At 47.9% G+C, this 24,881-nt stretch overlaps 1 protein-coding gene across 2 annotated transcripts in view; it reads right to left on the reverse strand.

Moving 5' to 3' along the window:
* Positions 1 to 24,881, reverse strand: part of zmat4 (zinc finger matrin-type 4) — a 152,030-nt gene that overhangs the window by 109,404 nt on the left and 17,745 nt on the right. For both annotated transcript variants that reach the window (XM_033013783.1, XM_033013782.1), the window contains exon 2: positions 17,274 to 17,378. In XM_033013783.1, coding sequence (XP_032869674.1) covers positions 17,274 to 17,378 — 105 coding nt within the window. The remainder of the gene's footprint in view (positions 1 to 17,273; positions 17,379 to 24,881) is intronic.

The following is a 24,881-nucleotide window of genomic DNA, read 5'->3' on the forward strand; positions in this document are numbered from 1 at the left end:
GCAGTTTCATGCCATTTCAAGCAGGGTGCAAGGCCACCAAATTCAAGTGCAGTTTCATGCCATTTCAAGCAGGGTGCAAGGCCACCAAATTCAAGTGCAGTTTCCGACCACTTCAAGCAGGGTGCAAGGCCACCAAATTCAAGTGCAGTTTCTGACCACTTCAAGCAGGGTGCAAGGCCACCACATTCAAATGCAGTTTCATACCATTTCAAGCCGGGTGAAACCACCATGAAACCACCATAAAACCACACAAAACACCACATAAACACCACACTCACAGTTCAGTAGACATTCAGTGTGTTCAGTTGATTCACAGCTCAGACAGTCATGACCTCTCCCTCCCCATCTTGCAGAGACTGAGCCACGCCCACACTTCCGGGTTTTATAATCCCCCCCCCTCCCACCGGAAGGGGCGTAGCCTTCATGGCGTGATTGACAGGAGAGAGATCCTCAACATTTTTTAAACACTAATAACACTTTTGTTTTTCATTGAATGGAAGGATCCGCTGCACCTGATGAGCGGAGGGGAACTGAGTAAGATGGCCAAAAATCACAGCCGTAAGTAATAGCGTTTTATCTAAAATCAATATACAGTGCAAACAGGAGGTTGTCAAGTTTAGACGTTTAATCATTTGCCATTTCAAACCAACCACCACCAACCATTTGCTGTGCTTTATTTCAAACCAAATAGTCCCCCAACACAATATTCCACCTCTCCACCAATTCCAATATTGGTGGACAGTGGGAGGGGGGGGGGAACGTTCTGGAGCACTGGTATGGGTGTTGTGGGCTGAAGGGACTGGTTTCCAGAGGGCTAGTATGGACATTGTGTGTCAAATGGATTCTTGGGGTGGCAGCTCAGTCACTCAAGCCTGATGTGCTGGCAGCTCACTCACGACTGGTGGGCTGGCAGTTGACTCACGGCTATTCCTTGAAATTCCATTTCAAGCAGGGTGCAAAGCCACCAATTTTAAGTGCAGTTTCCGACCACTTCAAGCAGGGTGCAAGTCCACCAAACTCAAGTGCAGTTTCATGCCACTTCAAGCAGGGTGCAAGGCCACCAAATTCAAGTGCAGTTTCATGCCATTTCAAGCAGGGTGCAAGGCCACCAAATTCAAGTGCAGTTTCCGACCACTTCAAGCAGGGTGCAAGGCCACCACATTCAAATGCAGTTTCATACCATTTCAAGCCAGGTGAAACCACCATGAAACCACCATAAAACCACACAAAACACCACATAAACACCACACTCACAGTTCAGTAGACATTCAGTGTGTTCAGTTGATTCACAGCTCAGACAGAGTCATGACCTCTCCTTCCCCATCTTGCAGAGACTGAGCCACGCCCACACTTCCGGGTTTTATAATCCCTCCCCCCTCCCACCGGAAGGGGCGTAGCCTTCATGGCGTGATTGACAGGAGAGAGATCCTCAACATTTTTTAAACACTAATAACACTTTTGTTTTTCATTGAATGGAAGGATCCGCTGCACCTGATGAGCGGAGGGGAACTGAGTAAGATGGCCAAAAATCACAGCCGTAAGTAGTAGCGTTTTATCTAAAATCAATATACAGTGCAAACAGGAGGTTGTCAAGTTTAGACGTTTAATCATTTGCCATTTCAAACCAACCACCACCAACCATTTGCTGTGCTTTATTTCAAACCAACCACCAACAACCATTTGTTGTGCTTGATTTCAAACCAACCACATTTTCATTTTCAAACCACATTAAGGGCACTCAAGGTCAGTAAAACCACACTCACAGTTTAGTAGACATGTGTTCAGTGTTATTCACAGCTCAGACTGAGAGACGTGACCATCTCGCTATACCATCTTGCAAAGACTGACTGAGGCACTCAACACTTCCTGGGTTTATAGTCCCTCCGGAAGGGGTGTGGCCGTCAGGAGAGAGAATCTCAACATTTTTTAAACACTAATGACTTTTATTTTTTATCGATGGGAAAAATCCTCTTATCCTGCGCAGGGGAGGGGGACTGAGTAAGATGGCCAAAAATCACAGCCGTAAGTGGCAGCGTTCTTTCTAAAATCAATATACAGAACAACAGGAAGTGGTCAAGATCAGACTTTTAGTAACATAGATTATCTGATCTGATTGGAAAACATGCAAAGCAAAGTGTTTCACTGTACTGCACTACACATGACAATAATAAACCTAAACTTAAATCAATTGGCAACACTTCACAGTGAGCGGCAAAAAGGATGCTTTGATATAAATTTCTCTGCCTCGTATGGCTTTGAAGGTTAGATGTCATATAAAATTATATTCAAAGCCAACCGATACACCCACAACAATAACATTTCCCTCCGTCCTTCCAATCCAAGAAAATCATCTGTTGGTTTAAAATTCACTGAAAGGACTTTTGGTTCTTATACTCCTTTGATATTTTCCACTGCTATATTGACATTTTTGCTCCCTTTTAATATAAAGAAGAAAAATTATAATTTATTAAAACCTGCACACAAAATATTCTTGCCAGGCTTTATCAACATAGATCGGCTTCATTGAAGTGATGTGGAGTGAAATCACATCAATGAAACAATAAAAAGGAAATTATGCAAATTTCAACCATGAACAATTATGGGAAATATTCTTTCATATTTGACTTCTTAAAAAGCCTACATTTCTTTTGTTGTGGAATAATGCAAGTATCGATGATAAAAGTTTGAAGAAGAGTCTCGACCCGAAACGTCACCCATTCCTTCTCTCCAGAGATGCTGCCTGACCTGCTGAGTTACTCCAGCATTTTGTGTCTATAGATGATAAAACATCTTTATATAAATGTATTATATAAATATAAATGGGCACTTCATGGGCGACACAGTGATGCAGCGGGATAGTTGCTGCCACACAGCGCCAGAGACACGGGTTCAATCTTAACTGCGGGTGCTGTCTGTGTGGAGTTTGCATGTTGTCTCCGTGACCACGTGGGTGTTCTCCGGGTGCTGCAGTTTCCTCCCACATTCCAGAGACATGCGGGTTTGTAGGTTAATCGGCCTCTGCGAATTGGCTGTAGTGCGCGGGATAGAACTAGTGTTTGGGTGATGGATAGTCCGAGCGGGCTCGCTGGGCCGAAGGACCTGTTTCCATGCTGTATCTCTAAACTAAACTAAAATCATCCTTTATCAAATTATTGAGGAAATGCATTGCATTTGCTGGGATTCTTGCACAATTGCCATGGCAACTTCACACACAGAGAGAAATGGTGTTGCTTTCTGATTGTCACGTGTGCTGAGGCAGAGTGAAAAGTTTTTTGCATGCTGTCCAATTAAATCAGATCACACTGTACATGAATCCAATTAAGCCAAACACAAGTACAACATCTAGTTCAAAGAGGAGCAGCGATAGAGTTGCTGCCTTACAGCGCCAGAGACCCGGGTTCAAGCTCAAATTTATTGTCACATGTACCAATTAAGGTACAGTGATATTTGAGTTAACATACAGCCATACTAAGCAGAAAGCAACAAGACACCCAGCACATAAAACAAAGTTTAATATAAACATCCACCACAGCGGAATCCACAATCCTCATTGTGATGGAAGGTGATAAAGTTCAATCATCTTCCTCCTTTGTTCACCTGTGGTCGGGGATGTTGAACCCTCCGCAGTCGTTGTTGCCGGCGGTCCGATGTCCGAAGCCCTCGTATTATGGGATGATGGAAACTCCAGCGTCGGGACGGATTGGAACATTCCGCAGCATGGAGCTCCCGAGTCGGTCTCTTCTTACCAGAGACCGCGGGCTTCACGGTGTTAAAGTCCACAGGAGCTCTTCACAGGCGATCCTTGGTAAAGCTCCGCCATGTTAGGGGGGGGGGGGGGGGGTTGGACGGAGATACGATACGGAGAACAATGGCATCTCCATCGAGGTAAATGATTGACCATGTGGGTTTTCTCTGGGTGCTCCGGTTTCCTCCCACATCCCGAAGACGTGCAGGTTTGTAGGCTAATTGGCTTCTGTAAATTGTCCCGAATGTGTAGGATAATGTTAGTGTCCACCATATATTTGCCCTCATAATTTTTCGTACTTCTATCAAGTCTCTCCTCAACACCTACGTTCCAGAGAAAACAATCCAAGTCTACCCAACCTCCCCTGTGGCTGAAACCCTCTCCTCCAGGCAGCCTTCTGGCAAAGGTAGACAAAAGTGCTGGAGAAACTCAGCGGGTGCAGCAGCATCTATTTGCTATTTCCTTCGCTCCATAGATGCTGCTGCACCCGCTGAGTTTCTCCAGCACTTTTGCCTACCTTCGATTTTCCAGCATCTGCTGTTCCTTCTTAAAGCCTCCTGGCAAACCTCCTCGGCACCATTTCCAAAGCTTACACATCTTTCCTGTAATGGGGCGAACAAAACTGTACATAATATTCCACCCCCTTCCATTTTTTCTTAATCAAAGATTTAGCCATGGGCACTTGCTTGGGCCCTAGCTCTTTGTAGTGGATGCCTGCCTCTTTGTAGTGGATGTCGAATAATCCATGTTCCAGGCGTACATACACCTGCCTTATTAGCTCTAACTCCGCTACATTGACGACTGCATCGGGGCTACTTCCTGCACCCATGCAGAACTCACGGACTTCACTAACTTCACTATCAATTTCCATCCTGCTCTCAAATTCACTTGGATCACCTCCGATACCTCCCTCCCGTTTCTTGATCTCACCACCTCCGTCACAGGAGATAGACTATCGACTGATGTCGATTACAAACCTCCCTTTTCATACCTCTAGTTTCCCTCTCCCCTGACTCTCAGTCTGAAGAAGGATCTTGACCCGAAACGTCACCTATTCCTTTTCTCCAGAGATGCTGCCTGACCCGCCGAGTTACTCCAGCATTTTGTGTCTATCTTCACAATATTCCAAGTGTGGCCTAACCAAAGTCCTGCAGAGCTGCATCATGACCTCCTGGCTCTTATATTCAAACCTTCCACCCAGTCTTGGTTTTAGCGTTACCCCCCTCACTCGGTTACAGCAGACAATTGGATATAACAGACACCAGCCCTCTCCCCCATGGGCCGCTATGACCAGGGTTCATAAGATCATAAGATCATGTGCATAAGATCATAAGTGACAGGAGTAGAATTGGACCATTCAGCCCATCAAGTTATAGCATGAGTTATAGCATGTTATGGCATATAATCATGAGAGGAATAGATTGGGTAGGTGCACAGAATCTCTTGCCCAGAGTAGGGGAATCGAGGACCAGAGGACATAGGTTCAAGGTGAAGGGAAAAAGATTTAATAGGAATCTCAGAGGTTACTTTTTCACACAATGGGTGGTGGGTGTATGGAACGAGCTGCCTGAGGAGATAGTTGAGGCTGGGACTATCCCAACATTTAAGAAACAGTTAGACAGGTTCATGGATAGGACAGGTTTGGAGGGATATGAACCAAACGCAGGCAGGTGGGACTAGAGTAGCTGGGACATGTTGATCAGTGTGGGCAAGTTGGGCCAAAGGGCCTGTTTCCACACTGTATCACTCTATGACTTTAAGTCTACTCCACCATTCAATCATGGTTGATCTAATTCTCCCTCCTAACCCCATTCTCCTGCCTTCTCCAACAGAATCGCTGACACCTGTTCTAATCAAGAATGTATCTATCTCTGCCTTAAATATACCCACTGACTTGGCCTCCACTGCTGTCTGCGGTTCACTGCAACTTTATCTTGTGAGCTGTGCTTTCAATCACTGACTGGACACAATAATCTGCCTCTCCATCCGCGGTTAATTCCAAATCCATTTGGGCGTCCGTTTATTTCACGGAGAATAACCTTGCAGATAAAGCAGGTTCCTCCCAATCAGTAATCAGCGAGAAAGATTAAAAAGCAAATTGAAATCAAGTTTCAACTTCACAGCCGATGCACTTGACAATTCTTGGTGTGGAGGATACGGTCATTAATGCCACTCCCGACCACTTCAGCTGTCTTGTTCACTTCTACGCTTGTTATTTTTTGCAACCGAGAAAAATGTGACCGTACTCATTTTCAGAGTCTGCATTAAATAGACTTTGTGACCAAGTGAGGGGTGGAAGATTGCAACCTTCATGTGGTCCGCCCTGTTTCGACTAATGCAATCAACTCGACGTGCACAAACGGAAGATCAAATAGAACAAGTTGTCCAACAACTTTAGGCTGTGCACGCCACACGAAAGAAGAAGTGATCAAGTGACCTGCGCCCTGGAGAGGAAAAGATTACAAAGGGTAGTAAACACTGTCCACTCCATCATCGGCTCTGACCTTCCTTCCATCGAGGGGATTTATCGTAGTCGCTGCCTCAAAAAGGCTGGCAGTATCATCAAAGACCCACACCATCCTGGCCACACACTCATCTCCCTGCTACCTTCAGGTAGAAGGTACAGGAGCCTGAAGACTGCAACAACCAGGTTCAGGAATAGCTACTTCCCCACAGCCATCAGGCTATTAAACCTGGCTCGGACAAAACTCTGATTATTAATAACCGCTTTCTGTTATTTGCACTTTACCAGTTTATTTATTCATGTGTGTATATATTTATATCATGGTATATGGACACATTTATCTGTTTTGTAGTAAATGCCTACTATTTTCTGTGTGCTTAAGCAAAGCAAGAATGTCATTGTCATATACAGGGACACATGACAATAAACTCACTTGAACTTGACAGACACACACATGCCTTGTGTGAAAATGTGAGATCTTAGCCGTAGGTACGTCTATGTACAGTGGCTTTTCCAGTCCAAGAATATCCCAAGAGCTCGCGAACAAATTATTGGGCGTCAATTATGGAGTTCAACACTAAGCGTTGCATTGGTTCATTTTGAAATTTAGTCAAGGCTGGAGTTTACTTCCGACTTTTTTTAAATTGTGTGGAATTGCGCCTCTTCTGCATTGGTGCCTTCCACAAATAAGTGATTTCATTTTCCATGACAAAGCGTGGAAATAGTCTCTCAGCCTGCTGAGTCCACGCCGACCATCAATTCATGGCAGGGTGTGTCCGAGCCCAACAACCTCAGCAACTTAAGGGCCTGTCCCACGAGCATGCGACCTGCATGTGGCAAGCGCGACCTAAAGGGCAAGTCCCACCAGCATGCGCCTGCATGCGGCAAGCGCGACCAAACCAGAAGCGGGGGCCGCGCGGAGGTCGAGTGAGTGACATGAAGTTCGAGCGAAGTCCGCGGGAAGTTCACGCATGACATACGGCGTCGATGCGGCTGCGGGCCGGCAGGACATTGCCGCACGGAATTTTTGAACACGGTCAGTTTTTCGGTGCCCCGCGCGATGTCGGGACCAGCGCCGCACAACTCCATACGGCTCCGGCGATCGAAGTGGGACCGGCCCCGCGAGGCCGTATGGCTCAAGCGACCACGTTAGGTCGCGCTTGCCGCATGGAGTCGCATGCTCGGGGGACAGGCCCTTTAGGTCGCGCTTGCCACATGGAGTCGCATGCTCGGGGGACAGGCCCTTAAGTGTGTCGACCTCCAGCCAGCTTTGATTAACTGCACTTGTCTGTAAGCTGCACACCAGACGCCCAGAAAGGACCAGCTACGAAGAACTAGGGTAGAATAGTGGTAGAGTTACTGCCTCACAGCACCAGAAATCCAGGTTCGATCCTGACTACGGGCGCTGTCTGTACGGCGTTTGTACGTTCTCCCTGTGACCTGCATGGGTTTTCGCTGGGTGCTCTGGTTTCCTCCCACATTCTAAAGACATGCAGGTTAGTAGGTTAATTGACCTGTGGGGAGATCACTGGTCGGCACGTACTCGGTGGGCCGAAGGGCCTGTTTCCGCGATATATCTCTAAACAAAACTACACTGGAGGAAACCCGGAGAATGTACAAACTCTGTACTGACAACACCCATGGTCAGGATCGAACCTGGATCCCTGGCGCTGTAATGCCCCTGTCCCACTTAGGAAACCTGAACGGAAACCTCTGGAGACTTTGCGCCCCACCCAAGGTTTCCGTGCGGTTCCCGGAGGTTTTTGTCAGTCTCCGTACCTGCTTCCACTACCTGCAACCTCCGGCAACCACCTGCAACCTCCGGGAACCGCACGGAAACCTTGGGTGGGGCGCAAAGTCTCCAGAGGTTTCCGTTCAGGTTTCCTAAGTGGGACAGGGGCATAAGGCAGCAACCCTACCGCTGCGCCACCGTGGAAAGCTGCGTATTATTCATCGCCCATGAACAAGGACTGAACACATCCGTGTGTTGTGGAAATAGTTTCTTCTGCACTATCCTTCTGCTAAAATGTAACTGCAGCAGAATGAATCATCGGCAACAAAACAAAAAAAACAGATGAGTCACCCCTTATAGACACTGCTTCACACAACCTTCATGACAGACCGCTGTGTGTGACTTACCTTATACTGCTACTTCTTTGTCGAAGTGGTTAATGTTAAGATACACAAAAGCACAGACATAATTCGATAGCCTGATTCATCGAACAGACCTCCTAGTACACCGAGCCTATAAATGTCTGACTTATTCCAGGAACAGTCTCTCTGGACATAGTCACAGTGTGAAGATAGGCACAAAAAGCTAGAGTAACTCAGCGGGACTGCCAGCATCTCTGGAGAGGAAGAATGGGTGACGTTTCGGGTTGAGACACTTCTTCAGACAGAAGTCGTAGAGTGATACAGTGTGGAAACAGGCCCTTCAGCCCAACCTGCCCACACCGGCCAACATGTCCTAGCTACACTAGTCCCACCTGCCAGCATTTGGTCCATATACCTCCAAACCTGTCCTATCCATGTACCTGTCTAACTGCTTCTTAAATGATGGCCATTAAGTGTTGGATAAAGCCTCTGCGAATAGATACCTGTCACACCACCTGGCAACTTTCTAAAGTCATGATTGGATGGTGGAGCAGCCTCAGTGGGCCGAATGACCTGATTCGGCTCATATGTCTTATGGCCTTATGGAATCTTTCTCTTGGATGGTTATGGAATCTCCATTCCATCACACAAACCAATCTCCCTTCCATTAACACCTTGAGCTGCCTCGGCAAGTCCAGCAGCATAATCAAGATCACATCGCACCCTGGTCACTACCTCTTCTCCCCTCTCCCATCGGGCAAAATGTATAAAAGTGTGAAAACACACACACCTCCATTCCGGGACAGTCTCTTCCCAGCTGTTAACAGGCAACTGAACCATCTTCCCAACATGATTCCATGGTGGGGGCGCTGTGAGCAAGCAGCCCTGCCAGCAGCGTGTTAGTTTTTTCTACTTTTTTTCTTTTTTTAGTGTGTCTTAATGTGTGTTTTTAATGTCTCTCAGTGTGTCTTGTGTGGGGGATGGTGTGGGGGGGGGGGGGATGTAAGGTGGAAACCGCTTCGGTCGCCTCCTCCACGGAGAGGCGAGTTTTTCCATGTTGCCTCCTCTGTGGCATAACAGCGAGGATCGGTGCGGCCTTTCCCGGAGACGCACGCGGGGCTTCAGCTTCAGCTGCGGGCGCAGCGAGGACTCATTCGTCGCGTAGCGGGCGAGCCCTCACTGGGGGTCGCCGGAGGGGAGCGCTCCGTTCACTGGCCCATGGCAGCCTGAAGCCGCGGTGTGCAGAGCTCCAGTTGGCGGCGTCCTGGGCCTGGGGTCCCTCGTTGGGGACCCGGGAGAAGAGCTCCGACCGCTGGCCCTCGGCCTACCTCTACCGCAGGCGCGTCGTGAACTTACCATCCGGAGCCTGCGATCCCCCGTTTGGGATCCCTGGAGAGGAGCGACCGCCGGCCCTGCGGTCTGCGGTGCTTCTGGCTGCAGCGCGGCGGGGACTTTAAATCTACACCAACTTGAAGCTGCGGTCTCCGGTGGGGAGGCCGCAGGCCGGCAGTCGAAGATTTAAAGTCCCCGCCGCGCCGCAGCCAGAGGGTGGTGAATCTGTGGGATTCGTTGCCACAGTGGCCTGTGGAGGCCATCTCCGTTTTTAAAGCAAGGTTTGATACATTCTTGATTAGTAAGGGCGTCAAAGGTTACTGGGAGGAGGCTGGAGAATGGGGTTGAGAGAGGAAAAAATAGATCAGCCATGATCGAATGGTGGTGCAGATTCGATGGGTCGAATGGCCCCATTCTGCCCTATTGTCTGATGATCTTATGATCCTGCTGATGAAGGCAATTGGAATGAGACAATGCTCAGACATTGCACACTTGCAATTGATTAATCAGCTAATGAATTACTGTTTAATTTAATTAATTGGCTTCCTCCTATAATTTGTGAACCAGAAATGGAAAGCAAAGATGTAAGCAAAATACTAAGTTTCAGAGTCATGGACTGAAACAGACCCTTCTGCCCAGAGTGTCCATACTGACCAAGACCATAAACTAGTCCTATTTGCCAGCAAAGTAATGACTGATATTTATGTTCTCCTAATTCCAGCTGCCTACATCTTGAAGTCATAAAGCCCTGTCCCACGGTACGAGTTCATTCCAAGAGCGCTCTTGAGTTTAAAAAAAAATCAAACTCGTGGTAAGCACGGAGAATGACCGTAGCGGGTACGTCGGAGCTCGGGGACGTCACTTAGCGGCTCGTAACGCTAACGGCAGGTACTCGGGAAGACTCGCTAATAAACATAGGCATAGACATAGAAAATAGGTGCAGGAGTAGGCCATTCGGCCCTTCGAGCCTGCACCGCCATTCAATATGATCATGGCTGATCATCCAACTCAGTATCCTGTACCTGCCTTCTCTCCATACCCCCTGATCCCTTTAGCCACAAGGGCCACATGTAACTCCCTCTTAAATATAGCTATGTCTATGTCTATGTACCGTGGGACAGGGCTAATAGAATCACATAGTATAGAAACAAGACCTTTAGCCCAATTTAGTCCATGCTGATCAAGGTGCCACATCTAAGCTGATACAACTTACCTGCGTGCAGCCCGTATCCCTCTTAAACCTTTGCTTGTCATGTACCTGCCCAAGTGTCTATTAAACGCTGTTGCAGTATCTACCTCAATTACCTCTTCTGGCAGCTTGTTCCATACACCCACCACCCCCTGAGTAAAACAGTGGCTCCTCAGGTTCCTATTAAATCTTGCCCCTCTCACCGCGAACCTGTATCCCCAGGTTCTAGATACCCCTACCCTGGGTAAAATACTCCAGAAACAGACCCTTTGGCCCACCTTGTCCATACTGGCCATGGTGACCATCTAAACTAGTCCCATTTGCAGTATCTATTCAGCCTGTGTACTCCCTTGATAATTTTTCTGCCAACGTCAGCATGTCTCACCATGAACGGCAGTAACCACTCTTCACCACCTTATGGGCCTGTCCCACTTAGGCAATTTTTAGGCCGGGGGCTGTCATGGTTCTAGCAGGTCGCCGAAAAACTGGCGACTGGACTAGTGGGCCTGTCCCACTTAGACGATTTTTTAGGCGACTGCCGGCAAATAGGGCAATGGAATTCACAGAAGTCAGCAACCTATGTCACTGGGCGACAATCTACGACTGCACCTACGTCAAGCTACGCTCATTGGCGTCAAACCCACGGTCGCCACTGTCACCGACTCTTTGGGCGACTGAGGAGGCTACTCACGATCATACAGGCGGCACCCCGACGACCATGTGGCGACAGCCTAGTCCCCTGTAGTCGCCTAAAATATTGCCTTAGTGGGACAGGCCCATAACTAACTTTCCATGTCAGCTCTCGGTACAAGGAAACCGATCGGCGTTTTCTCGTTCCAGCTCAGTCTGAATATTTGCCGTGTGTGGGAAAGAACTGTGTAAACCGTAGACACAAAACGCTGGAGTAACTCAGCGGGTCAGACAGCATCTCAGATGAAACGTCACCCATTCCTTTTCCCCAGAGATGCTGTCTGACCCGCTGAGTTACTCCAGCGCTTTGTGTCTATCTTCGGGATAGATTGAGGGACGCGATCCGAACCATTTATTCTCTGTTCTCTCAGGCACTGAACATTTCTTTCCATTACCAGCTTTCCTGACAAAAAAAAGGATAATTAATGTACACTTAGCCCAGTCAAAACTTATCATGACAAACTGTGCTTCTATTCACATGAGTGATATGTTGCTCTGACCATCTGTCACAATCATTAAATCGTACCGAAAATGTTGGAGCAGAACTTACACTTCATTTAAAATTGGCTTCATACAGCAAGGAAACAGGTCCTTCAGCCACACTGACAGACACCCATCTACACTAGTCCCACTCGCCCGCGTTTGGCCCATGTCCCCTGTGACGTTGGAGTAGATGCTGGCTTCGGCAGTGAGCTCACCAACACTCGCAGTAGGGTCAACTCACATGATGTGTTTTATTTACAGTGGTAAAAAAAGTCCAGGATTGCCTATAGAGGCGTGTCTATTGTCATCAGAATGCACGTACGATGATGCTAGCGATTGCCTGGCTATCTCAGGCTTCCCCCTGCAGTTCACCCTTGCCTCGAGAGGAGGCGCTGCTGGCCGTCTCAGGTTTATACCTGGAGGCTCAGCTTTGGGCATGGAGGGGCAATGTTCACCATCCCTGGATTATCCTAACGGCTCAGTCTTTGTTTCTGTGTGTGTGGGAGCAGTCCCTCGTTGTCTGTGGGCAGGGGGTGGTTCTGGCATCTCAGGCTTGCCCTAGCCACTTAGCCTCTGTAGAGGCACAGCATGTATGGGGTCCGTACCCAGCAGCTCCGTCTTGACCCTGGGGCTCGGACTTCCTCGAACCTGTGACAGGGGAACCCAGCTAGCAGAGAGGCATCCCACTTTGTCTCTCTTTCTCCCACCTTCCCCCTCTGCTGAGAATGCCTGTGTCTTATAGGGAGTAGGCTGACCCAGTTCAAGTGGCCAACCAATATCACAGCGGCATGGTGGCACAGCGGTAGAGTTGCTGCCACACAGCGCTTGCAGTGCCAGAGACCCAGGTTCGATCCCGACTCTGGGTGCTGTCTGTATGCAGTTTGTATGTTCTCCCCGTGACCTGCGTGGATTTTCTCTGAGATCTTCCGTTTCCTCCCACCCTTCAAAGATATCAAGTTTGTAGGTTAATTGGCATGGTATAAAATGTAAATTCTCCTTCGTGTGTGTGTGTGGGATAATGCTAAGGGGTTGTCCCACTGCGGTGAACTAATCTGAGAGTTTAGACGAGTTTGCCCTCGACTCAAACTCGCAGCATGGTCGACACGTGGTCCTAGGAGGTCCTATGAGGTCACTGGAACTCTCCTTCATGCTCGAGGGAAGTTCCCGAATACTCGCGGCCATAGCTAGGTCGTGGAAACATTTTCAGCATTTCCGAGAGTATAATTTGGTCGGCATGGTTCTTTTTAACTCGTAGTGCAGTGGAGTGGGGTCGCTATTTAGTTACAAGCAGTCACGGGCAGCAATAGGCAACCTCCTTCGCTGACCAGGCATTTTGATTGGCTCATTGGAGTTTTCAGGACCAGGGAAAACCGACCAGTAGGTAAAATGCCCACTAAATTTTATTATACGGAATCAAGGGATATGGGGAGAAAGCAGGAACGGGGTTCTGATTTTGGATGATCAGCCATATTGAATGGCAGTGCTGGCTCGATGGGCCAAATGGCCTACTCCTGCACCTATTTTCCATGTATCTATTGTTGCAGCTTATCATCACGGATCATACAATTTCCCGGCCACCTCTGAGTGGACAATGAGAGCCTTTCTTTAACTGTACTGAAGTACTGGAGTAACTCAACAGGTCACAAATCATCTTTGGAGGCCATGGATGGATAACGTTTCAAGTTAGAACCTTTCTTCAGTCTGATTGTGGTAGAGTGGAGGAAGCTGGAAGACCTCATAAGTTCTCATAAGTGATAGGAGCAGAATTAGGCCATTCGGACCATCAAGCCTAATCTGCCATTTAATCATGGCTGACCTAACCCTATTCTCCTGCCTTCTCCCCGTACCCCCTGACACCCGTACTAACCAAAATAGGAGAAGGACGAAGCCAGGCAAGTGATCAGTGGAAAAAAGACACAAAGTGTTGGAGTAACTTAACAAGTCGGGCAACATCTCTGGAGAACATGGACTTACAGCGCTTGCTGTGTCAGGGACCCAGGTTCGATCCCAGGTACAGGTGCTGTCTGTACGGAGTTTGTACGTTCTCCCCGTGACCGCGTGGATTTTCTCCGAGATCTTCGGTTCCCTCCCACACTCCAAAGACGTACAGGTTTGTAGGTTAATTGGCTTGTTGTATGTGTCAATTGTCCCCAGTGTGTGTGGGGTTGTGTTAATGTGCGGGGATCGCTGGTCGGTGCGGACAGGGTGGGTCGAAGGGCCTGTTTCTGCGCGGTGTCTCTAAACTAAACTAAACTAAACCGTGTGTTAACTATATCATTCCAGGAATACCAGAATCAAGCGAGTGGCGGGAGCTGGCTGGGAATTTGATGGATGAGGATGACAGTGCCATTTTAAGGAATGTGGCCGAGATTTATGGAGGTTTATTTAAGACTGAATGAAGTTGTTCCTTGCTTTGTTCCTGCAATACCCGGGGGAGAACATGGTTGAGCAGCCAACAAATTACTCTTGACTTGCTGCAGTGCACTAGGAAACGGACACCAGCGAGAAATGATCAGTTTAGGCAAGGCCTGTTCATCATCGTCTGACTGCAGAGGCAGCATTAGCTGGTGCCTCTATCAAGAACACTCATGTGCGACCCTGCGTTCAATAGTGTCTGAGCAAAGACTTTCACCCTTCCTCAATGTTGGCCTTGGCCAGGGTCTCATAAACAATGCCCTGGGCAGGAGAATGATACGAACCATCCCAAGGTTCAGCTAATTCAATTTTGCTGCAAAATCACTGCTTTTGCAGCAGAGGCTGCGATTGGAATATTTTTTAAAGCACAAACGCGGGAAGGAATTGTAATTTCGGCGGCAGCACGGTGGCGCAGCGGGTTTCCTCCCACGCTCCAAAGACGTAGAGGTTAGTAAGCGAATTGGCTTGGTAGAATTTCAAATTGGCCCTATTGTGTAGGACAATGTTTTTGTGCGGGGTGACCGCTGGTCGGTGCGGACTCAGGTGGCTGAAGGAACTGTTTCAGCGCTGTATTTCACAAGTTATAGGAGCAGAATTAAGGGCCACTTGGGCGTCATTTACGCGGCATAATTTACACGTCAGGACGCGCGCGGCGCCCCAGTATTTTGGGATTCACAAAATCTTCGCGCGCCACCTGCGTGACGCACAAATGACGCCCAAGTGGGTCGGGCCCTTTAGGCCATTCAACGTATTCAAGATTCAATTTAATTGGCACATGTACCAATTAAGGTACAGTGAAATTTGAGTTACCATACAGCCCTACTAAGTACAAAGCAAAAATACACACAGCACATAAAATAAAGATTAAAATCAACATCCACCACATTGGAATCAACATTCCTCACTGCGATGAAAGGCATCTCTGTCGGGATGATCGAAACTCCGGAGTCAGGACCTATGGAGCATGGAGTTCCTGAGTCGGCCACTTCTTACCGGAGACCGCTGCTTCACGGTGTTAAAGTCCACGGGCTCCGCGGTCGGAGCTACAACACTGGCGATCTTCGGCAAAAGATCCCAGGCTCCGCGATGGTGAGTCCGCGCCGCACCCGCGGCTTGAAGCTCCGGGCCGGTCTCCAGGTTGCTCCACTCCATGATGTCGGCCGCAAAGGGGGGGCGGAGATGAAACACGGAGAAAAATCGCATCTCCATCGAGGTAAGTGACTGAAAAAGATTTCCCACGATCCCCCCCCCCCCCCACGGACCCTCCACATAAAACATACCAAGAGACATAAAAACAAACATTCAAAACATACTTACAATAATAAAAACAGAGAAAGGAACAAGACAGACTGTTGGCGAGGTGGCCATTACATATCAAATCTACTCCACCATTCAATCATGGCTGATCTATCTTTCCCTCTCAATCGCATTCTCCTGCCTTCATCCCGTAACCCCTGACACCCATACAATCTCTGCCTTAAAAACATCAATTAAGTTGGCCTCCACAGCCTTCTCTGGCAATGAGTTCCACAGATTCACCACCCTCTGACTAAAGAAATTCCTCCCCATCACTTTCCCACGCTGCGTCCCACCTGCCACTGCTTTACCCATTCTCCCAACCTGTCCAAGTCCTTCTGCAGAGTCCCTGCTTTCTCTACACTACCAGCACCTCCTCCTATCTTGTATCATTAAAGTCTGAAGTAAAGTATAAACAAGGAACTGGCCGTGCTGGTTTATACCACAGATAGACCACAAAATTCCAGAGTAACTCAGCATTTCAGGCAGTATCTCTGGAGAGAAGGAATGGGTGATGTTTTGGAATGAGAGTGAGGGATTCAAAATTTCTGACAAACTCAAGCCTGAGCTGCTAGCCCTTATATTGAGTAGAAATATTCAAAGCTAATAAAAAATTATTTTCAACCTCTTGCCAAAGCTTGCTCGCAAAATATGGTTTACAATGTAACCTGAAGACGTGTGAAATGAAATTAAATTTAAATCATAAATGGGCAGATGTTGGAGATCAGGAATAATTACAGCAAGTGCTGGAAGCCAGACACATCAATGGAAATACCAGAGACATCGGCATGGTGGCGCAGCGGTAGAGCTGCTGCCTCACAGCGCCAGAGATCCGGGTTCAATCCTGACCATGGGTGCTGTCTGTACGGAGTTTGTACGTTCTCCCCATGACCTGCTTGGGTTTTCTCCGAGATCTTCGGTTTCCTCCCACACTCCAAAGATGCACAGGTCTGTAGGCTCATTGGCTTGGTGTGAATGTAAACTTGTTACTGGTGTGTGTAGGATAGGGTTAGTGTGTGGTGATCATGTTCATAGAAACACAGAAACATAGAAAATAGGTGCAGGAGTAGACCATGCGGCCCTTGGTCGGACCAGACTTGGTGGGCCGAAGGGCCTGTTTCCACGCTGTATCTCTAAACTAAACATCACCTCACGTTCTCTCTCCACAGGTACTGCCTTACATGCTGAGTGTCTTGTTTAATTTAGTTTAGTTTAGAGATAGAAATGGAAAGAGGCCATTTGGCCCACCGAGTACATGCTGACCAACGATCACCCCATTCACTAGCACTATCCTACACACTAGGGATAATTTACAGAGCCACTTAACCTACAAACTTGTAAACCTTTGGGGTGTCGGAGGAAACCGGAGCACCCAGAGGAAACCCATGCGGTCACAGGGAGAACGTACAAACTCCACACAGTCAGCAGTACCTGTGGTCAGGGTAGAACCTGGGACTCTGGTGCTGTGAGGCGGCAACTCTACTGCTGCTCCACTGTGCGGCTATGCCAAGTGTTTACCGCATTTTCTGCCATGGAATGGATTATATTGCGAGTCAGAATCTTACCTCATAATGCGCCACTCGCTGCGACTCGGAGATCAGCTGAGCGCTGCAGACCTTGCAGTAGGTGTCTGTGAACAAATCCTGATCCACAGAGCCCGCAGACTTCATCTGTTCAGGGAAAGACAAAGGAGATGAGCAAGGTTGGAAACTGGCAGATAGGCACAAAGTGCTGGAGTAACTCAACGGGTCAGGCATCATCTCTGGAGAACATGGATTTGTGACGTTTCACAGAGTGCCGGAGTAACTCAGTGGGTCAGGCAGCATCTGTGGAGAACATGGATAGGAGACGTTTCACAGAGTGCTGGAGTAACTCAACGGGTCAGGCAGCATCTCTGGAGAATATGGATTTGTGACGTTTCACAGAGTGCCGGAGTAACTCAGTGGGTCAGGCAGCATCTCTGGAGAACATGGATAGGAGACGTTTCACAGAGTGCCGGAGTAACTCAGTGGGTCAGGCAGCATCTCTGGAGAACATGGATAGGAGACGTTTCACAGAGTGCCGGAGTAACTCAGTGGGTCAGGCAGCATCTCTGGAGAACATGGATAGGAGACGTTTCACAGAGTGCCGGAGTAGCTCAGTGGGTCAGGCAGCATCTCTGGAGAACATGGATAGGAGACGTTTCACAGAGTGCTGGAGTAACTCAATGGTTCAGGCATCATCTGTGGAGAACATGGATAGGTGACATTTCACAGAGTGCTGGAGTAACTCAGCGGGTCAGGCAGTATCTCTGGAGAACATGGATAGGTTTGACTTTTCAGGTCGGGATCCTTCTTCAGACTGATTGTAGGGGAGGGAGGAACTGGAAGCAAGAAAGGACCAGGACAAATTAGGGCCAGCAACAGATGACCTCAGAGAGGGAGGTTCCCTGATAGGCCTATTGTTGGTTAGGGACAGTGTGATCACAAGAGGGATACATAGCTGCGAACTGTGGAACTGTTAAATTACTTTTAGTGAGGTGGGTGGGGGGGGGGGGGGGGGGGGGGGGGGGGGGGGGGGGGTGGGGGGGGGGGGAAGGGGGACTAAAGCAATGGGAGGTGGGGAGAGGAGTGCTTGGGTAAGTCACCAATAATTAGAGAATTCAATGTTCATACCGTTGGGGTGTAAGCTACCCCAGCGAAGTATGAGGTGCTGTTCTTCCAGTTTGCGTATGGCCTCACCCTGGAAATGGAGGAAGCTCAGGACGGAGGGGTCAGTGTGGGAATGGGAAGGGAAGTTAAAATGGTTGGCAACCGGGAGGTCGAGTAGGCCTTGGAGGACCAAGCGTTCTCAGCAAAACATTCTCAGCGTGTTCAGCGAAACGGTCGCCGGGTCTACGCTTGGTCTACGCTTGGTCTACGCTTGGTCTACGCTTGGTCTCGCCGATGTACAGGAGACTGGAAACGTAGAAACATAGAAATAGGTGCAGGAGTAGGTCATTCGCCCCTTCGAGTGGAAAAGTTTTTCCTCATCTCAGTCCTAAATGGTCTACCCCTTATTCTTAACTAGCAGGTTGAACCACAGAGAGCTGCGATATTTGCATCCATGTTGCTTTTAATGCCTCGATTCATCAATAAAGGCTGTGTACATTGACTTCCTTTGTGTCCTATGTTGCAAAAATACACGATAGTATACAATCCTAATTGCCCTGAATTCTGCCACAATTGAGAACTCAAGTGTTTTATTGTCATATGTCCCAGATAGAACAATGGAATTCTTACTTGCAGCAGCACAACAGAATATGTCAACTTAGTACATTGTGAAGAATATAATATATGCGAAAAAAAAGTTCAGCATATATATATATACAGTATACACACACACACATATACACACACACACACACACACATATATATATATGCACACACATACATAAACACACACACACACACACACATATATATGCACACACATACATAAATGCACACATCTATACACACACACACATATACACACACACATACCTGTATATATACACCCACACACATAAAAAACAAACAATAATAGTGCAAAACGACAAAACTAATGCCCCCATTTTATGTAGCTCAGAGCCATGTCCTATACAAAGCAGGTAACGGTGAATCCAAAGGAGAGAGCAAAATGTATCACGGCAGATCAGTTGACTATTATCCCCGCCATTTGGCAGGCAGCTGATTTAATAGGGATAAAGAATAGAGAAGAATAAGGATAGAGTAGATGCTTGAAACACTCAGCATGTTAGGCAGCATCTGTGGAGTGAGACACAGTTAAAGTTTCGGGTCTAGGACTCTTCATTGGAACTGGGAAGGGGGGATGACGTTAGTCGAGGCAGGACACCTACCAGACCATCGGGCTCCTCCTACCCTTTTCGCCCATGACCAAACCCATGACCTTACTCCAGCATTTTGTGTCTATCTTCGATGACAAACTGGAACCTTGATTCCGACAAAGCTACTGGATACAGAAAGCTTCCTCGCTGTGAAGAAAGCCTCTGACCGAGCACCTGATGCGCTTTGACCTTCACGACAACTGACTAGGAACTGGGAAACAGGAGCAACACGACATGCCCATTCCGGCCCATTGTGGAAATGACAAACGGCAGTTTCTGCTCCATCTATTTCAATTCCAATGATTGCTAAGTGGCAGAATGTCGTCTTCCAAGGCACACCATTTCCCAAGCAGCGCGATAATGGGAACACAATTCATCTTCCGTTGCTTGCAAAAGCACGGCAAATGGCAGAGTCTGCAGATTGCAAACGGCTTCTCACTCATCCAGACGTTTGCTGGAGGTTTGCTTTTTTTCCACTTGAAGGTGTCCCGCTCATCTCCTGTCCCGACCATCACCTCCCCAGAGCCCAACAGTGGGCATAAGATCAGACATCGAGGAGATGGAGGCCAGAGACAGAGGTGGGGGACAGATGTTGGTGGCATTTACACAGAGATCTACCTCTTTGGTGACCTACTACTAACCTCTTTGACCCTCGGACTACGCTTGATTGGGCTTTGCTGGCTTTACCTTGCACTAAACGATATCCCCTTATCTGGGGAAGGGTCTCGACCCAAAGCGTCACCTATTCCCTTCGCTCCATAGATACTGCCTCACACGCTGAGTTTCTCCAGCATTTTTGTCTACCTTATTCCCTTATCATGTATCTATACACTGTACATAGACATAAAATGCTGGAGTAACACAGCGGGACAGGCAGCATCTCTGGAGAGAAGGAATGGGTGATGTGTTTAAGGAGGAACTGCAGATGCTGGAAAATCGAAGGTACACGAAAATGCTGGAGAAACTCAGCGGGTGCAGTAGCATCTATGGAGCGAAGGAGATAGGCAAAGTTTTGGGCCGAAACCCTTCTTCAGACTGATGGTGATGTTTTGGGTCAAGACCCTTCTTCAGTCTGATGCTGCCTGTCCCGCTGAGCTACTCCAGCATTTTTTGTCTATTTCCGGTTTAAACCAGCATCTGCAGTTCCTTCCTATACATCTGTACACTGTAAATGGATCGATTGTAATCATGTGTTGTCTTTCTGCTGACTGGTTAGCAGGCAACAAAAAAGTTTTTCACTGTACCTCGGTACACGTGACAATAAACTAAACTAAATTAAAACAGTCGACCTTGCACTTGAGCTATTCTGCCAATGGCTTTGTGCAGGCAAGTGATATTGAGTGCAGACTCAAAAATAGAGCGTTTCATAATGCAGGGACCTGAAAAAAACATAATGAGCTGTGAGATCGACTAAAAAATAGTCAGACTTGCCAAAAAACCATGGAGACCTGAACCGATCGCAGAAAGAAAGAACTGCAGATGCTGGTGGACACAAAGTGCTGAAATAACTCAGCGGGCAAGGCAGAGTCCCTGGAGAAAAAAAGATATGGGACATTTCTAGTCTATCCGTGGCCCTTAGTGTCACCCATCCTTTTTCATCAGAGATGCTGCCTGACCCGCAGGGTTATTCCACCATTTTGAGTCTATCTTTGAGACTTGAACTGAATTGGGGCAGGACAGGGGGGTGTAGTAGGGGCGGTACAGTGGCGTAGCAGTAAGGTTGCTGCCTAAAATGCCCCTGTCCCACTTAGGAAACCTGAACGGAAACCTCTGGAGACTTTGCGCCCCACCCAAGGTTTCCGTGCGGTTCCCGGAGGTTGCAGGTGGTTGCCGGAGGTTGCAGGTAGTGGAAGCAGGTAGGGAGACTGACAAAAACCTCCGGGAACCGCACGGAAACCTTGGGTGGGGCACAAAGTCTCCAGTGGTTTCCGCTCAGGTTTCCTAAGTGGGACAGGGGTACAGCACCAGACACCCAGGTCCGATCCTGACCACGAGTGCTGTTTCTACGGAGTTTGTGCGCTCTCCCCGTGACCGCGTGGGTTTTCCCTGGGTGCTCCGGATTCCTCCCACACTCCAAAGACGTGCAGGTTTGTAGTTCAATTGGCTTTGTTAAAATTGTAAATTGTCCCTCGTGTGTGTAGGATAGTGTTAGCGTGCGGGGATCGCTGGCCGCTAATCTGCGCTGTATCTAAACAAAGCTATAGGAGAGGGAAGTGGTGCTAGATGAAAACTGAGAAGACCAGTAACTACATCCTGACAGACCACAATTGCTTTTGTGGTTTTGGGCCACAGCCTAACACCATCTTCTCATGGGTCATAAGGATATCCTGTAGTGAGTCACAAATCCAAATGCCAAACACAAATTGGAGGAACAGTTCCTCATATTTCGCTTGGGCAGCTTACAGCCCAAGCGGTATGAATATTGATTTCTCTAACTTCAAGTAACCCCTGCATCCCCTCTCTCGCCATCCCTCCCCCACCCTAGTCCTTGTACTAGTTCAGTGTAGTCCTGGTACTAGTTTCATTGTCTGTAACCCGTTTTCACCTAGCCCACAGCTAACAATGGCCTGTTTCCTTTATAATCATTACTTTTTTGCATATCTTTCATTCATTTGTTCCATACCTCTCTATATCACCGTCTATATCTCTCGTTTCCTTTTCCCCTGACTGTCTGAAGAAGGGTCTCGACCCCGAAACGCCACCTATTCCTTTTCACCAAAGACGCTGAGTTACTCCAACTTTTTATGTCTATCGTTGGTTCAAACCAGCATTTGCAGTTCCTTCCTAACATCATCAAAGACTTGTCAAACTTTGATCACTGCTTCTTCTCCCCACTCAAATCTGGCAGAAGATCCAGAAGCTCGAAACCACCAGGCTCAGGAACAGCTACTTCCCCTCTGTTACCAGGCTTCTGAACAGTCTTTCCATAAGCAACGGTACTGTCCGATTCACCTCTATTCCATTGCACATGTAGGATTTTGTCTCTGGAACTTGCACTAGAATGCTGAGAACTATATTCTGCACTCTTTATCTACCCCTTTGCTCTATGTATTGAGCTTGGCTTGATTGTATTTATGCATAATGTTATCTGATCTGATTAGAAGATTGTATCTTGGTACACGTGACAATGAACCGAAACGAGCTTAGAAAGATGAGGGGGAGGTCATTGAAACGCATCAAATAGTGAAAGGCCTGGATAGAGTGGATGTGGAGAGGATCTATCCACTAGTGGGAGAAGTCTAGGACCAGAGGGCACAGCCTCAGAACTAAAGGGCCTGTCCCACTGTACGAGGTAATTCAAGAGTTCTCCCGAGTTCTCCCGATTCGAACTCGGAGAAAGTCCGTAGCGGCTCGTACGACTTTCGAGGTCGTGGATGTCTCGTAGCGGCTCGTACGAGTAAAAAGTAACAATTTTTTTCATCATGAGTATTTTTTTACGAGTCAGGAGTTTACCGGATTTCCCGAGTACCTACCGTTACACGTACGAGCCGCCACGAGACATCCACGAGCTCCTACGGACCCGCTACGGACATTCTCCGAGTTCGAATCAGGGGAAAACTCGGGAGAACTCTTGAATTACCTCATACAGTGGGACAGGCCCTTTAAGGATATACCTTCAGAAAGGAGATGAGGAAGAATTACTTTAGTCAAGAGGTTGGTGAATCCGTGGATGGCTGTGGAGTCCAAGTCAATGGGTAAAACGGGAGATAGATAGGTTCTTCATTCGTAAGGGTGTCAGGGGTTATGGGGATAAGGCAGAAGAATGGGGTTGAGAGGGAAAGATAGATCAGTCATGAATGAACGGCGAAGTAGACTCACGGAGTTATAGAGTCTACTTGTGATGTGAAAACAAAATGTGAAAAAAAAAACCTTCGGCCCGACTTGCCCACACCGGCCAACATGTCCCAGCTACACTAGTCCCACCTGCCCACGTTTGGTTCATATCCCTCCAAACCTGTCCGATCCATGTACCTATCTAACTGCTTCTTAAATTTTGGGATAGTCTCAACTGCCTCAACTACCTCCTCTGGCAGCTTGTTCCATACACCCAGCACTGTTTGTGTGGAAAAATTACCCCTCAGATTCCTATCAAATCTTTTCCCCTTCTCCTTAAACCTATGTCCTCTGGTCCTCGATTCACCTGTTTGATGGGCCAAATGGCTTAATCCTGCTCCTATAACCGAAGAACTTTTCAAGTTAAACCTGAGAGTTGGGGTGAAAGATCAGGAGCTCCCTGTACTCTGCCCAGGGCAAGGATATATATACAGTGATAGACCTCCACGCCCCCTTAATGCACCAAGTTAGACCTCTCTGTGAGCTTCAGTGTCTCTGGTCGACACTGTGGGATCAATAAGTAATGCTCATTATCTTTGGAAGTGGACGGAGGAGGGAACAGGATGAGAAGAGACGGAATTTTCACTTGTGCTTAAGGTTTTGTCGTTAAAATGTTCACAGACCAGTTGAACTGGAATTTCCATGATGCCAATTTATTTATGTTTAACGGCTTCCTTTAAAGCTCGCTGGGTTTGGTCATCTCAGGGCCCCAGTGATGAAACATGCTTCAGTTTTCGAGAACATCTCGTTTATATTGAGGTAGACACAGAATGCTGGAGTAACTCAGCGGGACAGGCAGCATCTCTGGAGAGAAGTCTCTGGTCGAGACCCTTCTTCAGACATGACTCCAGCATTTTGTGTCTACCTTCGACTTAAACCGGCATCTGCAGTTCCTTCCTACACATCAGGTGCAGAGACGTGTACAGGCACAAGGTGGCCGACTGTGACTCCACTGCAGACACAATTAGTGAGCTGTGAATCAATCTCAAGTCATTCCGGAGATGGGACAATGTGCGGGTTGAAGGTCGGGAGGTTTAGAAGCATGAGGGGGGACCTCGTTGAAACTTGCTGAATTGTGAAAGGCCTGGATAGAGTGGATGTGGAGAGGATGTTTCCACTAGTGGGAGAGTCTAACACGAGAGGTCGTTTGCCAGCAATGGGCCTGTATTAACCCAGTGAGTAGCATGTGAAAGCGGGATAGCATAAAACTAGTTTGAACGGGTGATCAATGGTCAGAATGGACTCTGTGGGCTGAAGGGCCTGTTTCCACTCCATATCTCTAGGCTCTACATGCTAAATGGTGCCCGGCACATCCTGGTTTTTAATGTTACACAGAAATAATAACAATATTTTCAGTGACCCAGATGAAGTGAAAAGGGAAAAGAGGAAATGGGGAGTTTGAAGGGAAAGGGGGATGCAGGACACTGGTGAACCTAGAAACAAAGAACTGCAAAAGAACACAGAGTGCTGGAGTAACTCAGTGAATCAGG

The sequence above is a fragment of the Amblyraja radiata genome, chromosome 39 (genome assembly GCF_010909765.2).
Source record: "Amblyraja radiata isolate CabotCenter1 chromosome 39, sAmbRad1.1.pri, whole genome shotgun sequence".
NCBI lineage: Eukaryota > Metazoa > Chordata > Chondrichthyes > Rajiformes > Rajidae > Amblyraja > Amblyraja radiata.